Source organism: Sinocyclocheilus anshuiensis, unplaced genomic scaffold (genome assembly GCF_001515605.1).
Source record: "Sinocyclocheilus anshuiensis isolate Anshui unplaced genomic scaffold, SAMN03320099.WGS_v1.1 scaffold1433, whole genome shotgun sequence".
In the NCBI taxonomy this organism is placed as follows: Eukaryota; Metazoa; Chordata; class Actinopteri; order Cypriniformes; family Cyprinidae; genus Sinocyclocheilus; species Sinocyclocheilus anshuiensis.
The window spans coordinates 224,822-233,447 of NW_015549681.1; the positions used below are offsets into that span (position 1 = coordinate 224,822).

The window sequence follows — 8,626 nt, forward strand, 5'->3', positions numbered from 1 at the left end:
GATAAAAAACTTTTTGAATGAAAAAAGAATTACTAAAAAAATGAAAAAGTAAAAAAAAATCACATAAAACAAACTAAAATGAAAACTGAAAATATTAAATAATTTAAAACAATATTAAATATCAAAATATAGTATATAATAGCAATGAAAGACCAGCTGCTGAGCTACACACTTTTCTTCTAAGTCTGATTATTAGTATCGATTCAAACCCACAGGAAAATAAATAAATTAAATAAAAAAATTAAATAAAATAAAAATGAGAGTTACTTAATATATGAAGTGTTTCTCCTAAAAATATATTGAGATTAAATGGAGAGCAAATAGAGACATTTGCCCAAGACTCCTTCTTCTTAGAATATCTCATCCAACTCAAAGCACTTTCACAGCTTTATACTCTTACTGCAGGACAACTCTTCACTCATTTTTATTTTAGGAGAAACATCTGAGACTAAACACATATTAAACGAAACATACCTGAGGACTCCATTATCTCATGAGAAACCAGCGACTATAGTGAGCTTCTCCGCGCGTTTCTGCTGCGCTTCATAATCAGCTTATCTGATGCATGTTCTCTGATCTCAACAGCTGGAAGAGCATCCCCTGTGCTCCGTTCGTTACGTTCGTTACGTAAGCCTTATGTAAAGCAGCGCTCAGGACCGCAGCCTGTGGCAGATGATGAGCCACATGCGACATGACAGAACTCAAAGACACAAAGACGTTTGTTTGATTACTCTGAATCCTGCAGACAAAACTACAATCACACCAACTCCTGCTGCTCTTAGACAGTCTGTTTGAGATTCAATATGAAGTGAGTGGTTTTGTGAGTGATTGTTGTGAAGTCAGAGTCCATCTGATATCAGAAATAATGATAATTACTCTGTTTACATGAGCAAACAGCACAAACGAATAATAAAAATGCTTAATGCACTGAAGAGGGTTTGCTGTCCATTTAATCAATTCAGATGCCTCAGTCTCCTAGTTAGCAGCGTTTAAGTATCACTATTACTGTTGCTCATTAACATTCAAAAGTTTTTTTTTTTTTTTATTAATGCTTTTATTTAGCAAGGACCCATTAAATTGATCAAAAGTGACAGTAAAGACATTTATAATGTCATAAAAGATTTCTATTAAAAAATCTGAATCCTGAAAAATATTGGGCAGCACAACTGTTTTCAACACTGATAATAATCTGAAATGTTTCTTAATCAGCATATTAGAATGATTTCTGAAGATCATGTGACACTGAAGACTGGAGTAATGATGCTGAAAATTCAGCTGCGCATCATAGAAATAAATTACATTTTACTATATATTCACATAGAAAACAGTTATATTAAATTGTAATAATATTTCATAATTTTACAGTTTTTATTTTATTTTTAATCAAATAAATGCAGCTTTGGTGAGAAAAAAAAGAGTCCCTTTCAAAAACATTATAAAATCTTACTGACCACAAACTTTTGAATAGTAGTGTAAATATCAAACCACCCTAGCAACTACTGTACCTAGTGCCTAGCAACCAGCTAGAGCACCCTAGAAACCACAGAAAACCTTATCAAGCGTATAGCAATACACAAGCACGGTGGCGGTGGGCAAACACACATGAAGTGAATGTCGCTGTTTGAACAGTGATGTCGTGTGCTTCTGTAATACTGCACTGACACATGAGCCGGTCGTCGTGGACGCCATGGCAACATGGAACACGCAGCTCATGTTCTGATCTATTACACAATCGAAGACATGCTGAAGCGTCTCACACGACCTGATCAGGACGGACACATTATTAATCATCACTGAAACTTTACTGCATGTAATGAATTTATGGCTCAAAACAGTGCTATTCTTAACTAAAACTAAAACTATTTTTAAAAATGTTAATTTAAATAAAGCTGAAATAAATAAATAATACATTTTTGACAAAAAACTTAATCAAAAATTAGAAATGCTGCCTTGGCAACTAACTGAAATAAAATAAGTTTATGTTAAAGAACAAAAAATATTAAAACTAAAATTAAACTACAATAAAGCTTTAGAAAAATATTTACTAACAAAATTACTAAAAATAAAATTAACATGAAAACCTAAAATATAAAAATAAAAGCTGATTAAAATATTAATAAATACTATAATAGTAAGTTTTTTTAAGTATCAGATTTTATTAATACTTTTAATTAGTTTTAATTTTACATTTTCTGTTTTCATTTCAATTGTAAAGTTTTACAAAAAAAAAAGTTTGTCGTTTTCATTAGTTTTTGTTCTTTTTTGAAAATATAATGTATTTTAATTAATTTTTATATCTTTTATTTCATTCTATATATTTAATTTTATATTTTTTTATTTCAGTTTTAGTTTTAGCTATTTTAGAAATGTTGCATTGGCAACTAGCTGAAATAAAATAAGTTAAACTGATATGAAATGTAAGAAAAAAAGTTTATTTTATTTCAAGTAATGAATTCATTATTTTTGTGTGTGTGTGAATTCTTATGGTTTTACTTTTTTATGGTTTTAGTTAATTGTTATAACTTGACATTAATTGTATATATTTTTTTTTTTTTGGAGAAACTAACATTAACTGGTGAGATCTTAAAAATTTGTTCTAAACAAAAAGTACTGAAGATATAAACTTCGAGGCACGTAATTCTTTTCTACTGTAATGGAGCAGCGATTTTGTTACAAAGCAGAACGTGCAACACTCCCAGTGAACTACAGTAAGTGCTTCAAACTAAAGTGCACATGTATTACAGGCTGAATACAGCTGTGCCCAGTGACATCTCATTTACTTACTATTAAGTGTCTGAAACAAAAGTCTTGTATCTTTTAAATATTTGATGACATGAAATGAAATCCACTGATCGGTTCTTTCTCAGAAGAATTCACTGCAGCCGTCTGAAAACAGTCGCCAAAAAGCCAAAATCTGCAGTCTTATCCGCGTAGATTTGAGCAGACTAATTAGGATTGAGACCTAATTATGATAGAAATTTCAATTCAATTAGGAATTCTGTTCACAATTCTTTTGTGTCAATAAGGTTTGAACTGAAACACTGTTTCCCAAAAGCAAGAACTCACAATGAATTACAAAGGCTGTTAAGGAACAACACAAAACACACTAGATAAGCATTAAAACGAGCAAAAACAACTCAAATATTTCTTATTTTAATTTCAACCCCTCAAAGAATCCAGAATCCACACACTCTTTTAAAAGTGTGACTTCCAGAGCTGGAAAGATCATGAAAAATCAGTAAAATCTTAAAACGCCATTGCTTTTATAATCAAAATGCACTTTTCTAGTTACGCCAAGCTCTAAAATATTTTATTGGGTAAAAATTGTGAGTAAAAATGATTGTCCCTAATTGTTATCCAGTAAATCACAAACGACTGGAAAGTCATGCAAGTTGATTGTTTAAAAAGACTGAAAACCTTGAAAAACATTCAGCTCTTAAAACGTGGATGGAATTGCGGTATCCAGTCGTAAAAATGGAATGTACTGTTTAACACGGAATGTCACAGAATTTGGAAATTTTGGAGGAATAGATCCAATCAAAAGTAGGGCTGTACATATAATCAAACTGCAATATAAGCATGTGAATATTAAACTGCAAAAAGACTGCTATTTAATATGAAGTCTGCATGTAACTGTTTTCAGACACACAGAAACTCAAAGCTCTTCACTACAGCCTGACAAAATAAAAGTTTGGCTTAACTTAAATTATAGCAGAAATATATTACCATTATACAGTAGAATCCATTCAGAAAAATAATTAAAGATAACAATAATACAGTTTATTAAAACATTCTTTTTAAGGAATATCCCAAAATTTTTGCCAATGTTTTAATTTAAACTAAAACCTGTTATGCAGCACTTTGCCAAAAAACAAAACAAACTAAACCAAGGAATTGTTCAAATTTCATTTGATTACATTTTAAACGATTAATTCAATTGTTAGTTTTATGTACTCATTTATTACCACCGTTTTTTATAATAAATCTATATTCAACAATAAAATACAGAATCCAAAAAGAATCCATTTCTGAAAATAAATACACATTTCATATGCCACTATTATTGTTCAAATTAATAAATTATTAAATTGTTACAATTTTATGAATTCTGTTTATAAGACATCATTTTTTAATATAAAAATTTTATCAAACTTGGATTTTAGAATGGATTTCAGAAAAATTACAATGGAAATCACAGAATTTGGGAAAATAATAAAGATTTTGTTTTCACTGATCTAGACTGTTATCCATTTACATTAGCCATCGGGATGAAGGACAGAACTTCTGCCAATCTATGGGTCACAGTTCTTATTAACGGGGCTCATGTGGTACGAAAGCACTACGGTTTCTTCAGAAAACTAGCTTTATGATTAACTCTGAACACAGCTGAGCGACTGACTAAACTGCATTCCTTCTTAAAAACAAACCCCTGAGCCTTTCATTCTGTCATGCGCAGTTTGTTTAAAGGGGTCATATGATGCTTTTTTAAAGATCATTATTTTGTGTATTTGGTAACCAAATAAAGTGCTTTTGCTTTCGCCTAGAAACACACAGCGTCTCCCTGACATGCTGCTTCAACACTAACTGCGGTTACTGAAACCACGCCTTCTTTCTTTGCGTGAACATTTGGGCGCATTATGCAAATATTCCCACATAGTGACCTAGATATGTGGGGGCGTGTTAGAACGAGCCGTTTTAGGGGGGTGTGGCAGAGTCTTAACTTTGATAAAGAATATCTCTTTGGTTTTGAGACTTTAGTCTTTGCAACTTCAGGGGTCTTATCTATGCACAATCAGCTTGTAACACTCCAAAGAGAAAGGAAAACTTGAAATCGCATCATATGACCCCTTTAATTAAGCTTTACATCTTTGTAGGACAGAAGCTCAAGATCTTACAATAACCTTCGCCTGACTTCACATTAGTTAACTCAACTCAACTGGCCTATGCGGTTGTTCATAAGTTTCCTAACCGTGTGGAGTGGATCTGTAAATCTGTGGTACAGGTACGAGCGTGTCTGTTTGCCAGAGGCTCGCACGCTCAGCACTGAGACTGAAACACATAGTTCAGGTTACACACTGAGTCTCAACAACAGCCAACAGCCTCTATTCTCAAAACAAACTGCACGCAACAAGCCATTCGCTTCAGTTTTCCTGCTTTAGATCTTAACTGGCGGGTCACGACCCAAAAACTGGTCACAGGTCTGTTCTGAAGGCAAAAAAATGCAAATAATAAGATGCTACAAATCATATAATCATGCATATTTATAATAGCAGAATAAAGTCGGTAACATTTTACTTGAGGCCTTTCAAGTGCATTTTATAGCTATTTATAATGCATTATATCTTTTCATAAATAATAACCAAAGTTAAATGCATTATGATATATGCAGACTCCTTGTCGCATCTGAAACTGTTTTTTTTTTTTTTTTTTAATGCATTATATTTACAGGTGTGACAATGAATAGATAAGTGTTATAATGCGTTATTAAGTATTATGAAGTATTATAAAGCAGTAACTGTGGTTAAAATTATTCATGAGCTCATGCAATGCAAAAATGTGCATTATAATCATGCACAAAAATGTGCATAAGTCATCAAATTAATGCATTTAATATACTTTGATAATGCATTACATATAAAGGCTTGAAGTGAAGTTTTTAAAGGGAGGAAAAAATTTGGCAATATTCATAAACGTCAGTGTTTGATTTTCAGGACATTTTTATATACTTTCATTAGACAAACTGTTTAGTTCTGTATTGGGTCACTGGAAAAAAAAAAACAGTTAAACAACACTAATCTACAATATGACTATAACAAGATCCAGTGCAGCATTATCAACCAGACAACTGAGAACAAACGCGAGAACGTCTGATTCCTGGAACATGTTCAGCAGCGCATATTTGATGTGCTTCCTCCCATAATGCATCCCAAACGCCCGTTTCCTTCCTGTGATTCCCTGATATGCTTCTACGGAGCTTTAAATGCATTTGTTTGTCCATATCTGACTGTGATCTCGGACGGAATGACGTGTGGTTTATTTTTCAGGATAAGCTCTGATCTGAGAGCAGGTTTAACGTGGGCGGATCAGTGATCAGAGCCTTACTCCAAACCACCTGCAGCAATTCCTCTCCAAACACACGAGAACATGCAAAAGAGCAGCAGCAGCACTATGTCATCTGTCTGCACTGTAAACACACACTGCGCACAGTACAAAAAACTAATCAGATCTCTTTTTTTTTTTTTATATAAAATCGCTCACTTGGGTGCATTTTTTCTTAAAAGGAATGAGATTAAATGGAGAGCTAATGGAAAATATGGCATAGGTCTCCTGCTTCTCAGATGTTTCTCCTGGGAAAAAGACTCTTTTCTTCAGTTTCAGAATTGCCAGATCAAGAGGATTTTGATTCTATTCGTATATGTTGCACTTTCAAAGCTCAGGAGACATAAATTAGTTTTTAATTTATGTTTCAAGTATAAACATTCAGATGTTTCTCCTAAACACCCAGATCATTTGGTCTGGGAAAAATATAATGAGAAATATTTGAGCTCATATTGAGATATAATAAAAAATAACAAATGTGACCCTGGAGCACAAAAGCAGTCTTAAGTCGCTGGGGTATATTTGTAGCAATAGAGAAAAATACATTGTATAGGTCAAAATTATCCATTTTTCTTTTATGCCAAAAATCATTAGGATATTAAGTAAAGATCATGTTCCATGAAGATATTTTGTAAATTTCCTACCGTGAATATATCAAAACTTAATTTTTGATTAGTAATATGCATTGCTAAGAACTTCATTTGAACAACTTTAAAGATGATTTTCTCAATATTTAGATTTTTTTGCACCCTCAGATTCCAGATTTTCAAATAGTTGTATCTCGGCCGAATATTGTCCTATCATAACAAACCATACATCAATGGAAAGCTTATTTGTGCATTTATACATAAATCTCAATTTCAAAAAATTGACCCTTATGACTGGTTTTGTGCTCCAGGGTCACATTTCTCATCAGATGATCTGAGCTGTCCATTTTACAGCTCTGTTCTCTTACTGTATGTGTGTGTTTTAATTTCTTCTTAGAAGAAACATCCGATACACTGTTCTTATTTGAATGAAACATAACTGAGACCTCCATTAAGTCTCTCATCATCTTCTCATTAGAGCTACAGCAGGAATATCTAACTGTAAAGCTCCCATCTCAACACTACAGTAATAATGAACGTCAACAGACAGAAGGGATGATCATGTGACGGTGGCACACGGTCTGAATCCGTGATGAACAGGAATGCTGAGTGCGGAAAACTGTGGCTAAAAAACAGGATTAGCAGCCGAGCACTGATCGAGCAGCACAGCAGAGCCCTAAAATCAAGCCCACGGGACCTGAAAGAGACCCCCTGTCTGTGTGTTCTCAACAGGATATTCTACAGGAACAGCTGTCAACACGAGGAAACACTCTCCAGCTCACCGCAACACTTCAGAGCATTATTACTCAGACTGACTTTGAGTTCACATTTGAAGGACACACTCGTACTGACATTCAATATTAACACTCATAATGAACAAATAAATACATACTCAGAGTCCAACCGCACGAATACAAACCACAGTACGATCTGTGCAAATAAACATATCATATTCTATGAAATAATATTTAATATTAATGAATAGGAACAAATCAGAGTCTTTATCCATCTACACTAAAAGGAACAGAAAATTAATAATCTGACCCTTATTATACTTAAAATACTGTGGCATAACACAAAAATTCATAACTCATGGTATTTAATTGGTTCTTCTAAGAGTATCATGGCACTACTATGGTACATATCAAAACAAAACATGGTAAAAAGTGATATTGTATCTGTATATAGATTATTTTGTATATAAATGTTTAAATATTTTGCCTCTCTTGTCTATTATGTACATATGTTACATATGCAATCTAATATATATATATATATATATATAGCAGTACCACGATTCAGTGATCAGATGGTAAAACCATGGTATTTTAATATACTATCGTCACTAATTGTGACTTTCCATGGTATGTTCTTACAGCATATGGAAATAATCTGAAAATAAATAATCGAAACATTATGGCACTTAGAACAGAAGTGCTATGGCAGTCAAATAATCAGTGATTGTATGAAATGGGAATACCATGGTAGTTTGATTAGCGTATTCATAAACCTGGTACCGTCAGGCACTTCCAACGTGACTGCGTTATAAAATAATATTTTTAAAATGTATTTTTTCTTATATGCATTAAATCGATCCGTATGTGAAACACAAGCATGAATGTAAAAGATCCTCCGCGTACCGAGATCTGCAGCATCCATCCCGCATCCCTCGCCGAGCACCGCGTCCGCGTCCTCCGGCAGCGGGGAACATCCTCCGGCCGCGGCTCCCTCCATCGGATCCGGATCAAACGGGCCGTCGAGCGTTCAAACGAATCGAATGAAGGGGAAACGGAGCGCGCGTCATGATCTGGGTCCGAGGCGCGGTGTGTGTGCGTGTGCGAGTCTGCCGCACAGCGCTCGATCAAATGTGTGTGAGTACACACACACACACACACACACACACACACACACACACACACACACACACACGATCCAACACG

At 33.9% G+C, this 8,626-nt stretch overlaps 1 protein-coding gene across 4 annotated transcripts in view; it reads right to left on the reverse strand.

Annotated features, from left to right (window-relative positions):
* Positions 1-8,552, reverse strand: part of LOC107660379 (phosphatidylinositol 4-phosphate 5-kinase type-1 gamma-like) — a 61,944-nt gene extending 53,392 nt beyond the window's left edge. For 2 of the 4 annotated variants that reach the window (XM_016449655.1, XM_016449650.1), the window contains exon 1: positions 8,327-8,551. In XM_016449655.1, the coding sequence (XP_016305141.1) occupies positions 8,327-8,420 (94 nt within the window). In that variant the 5' untranslated portion in view covers positions 8,421-8,551. Of the gene's footprint in view, positions 1-474; positions 503-8,326 lie in introns of those variants that run through there. The other 2 variants (XM_016449649.1, XM_016449654.1) reach the window with 2 other exon arrangements.
* Positions 8,553-8,626: the final 74 nt, after the last annotated feature.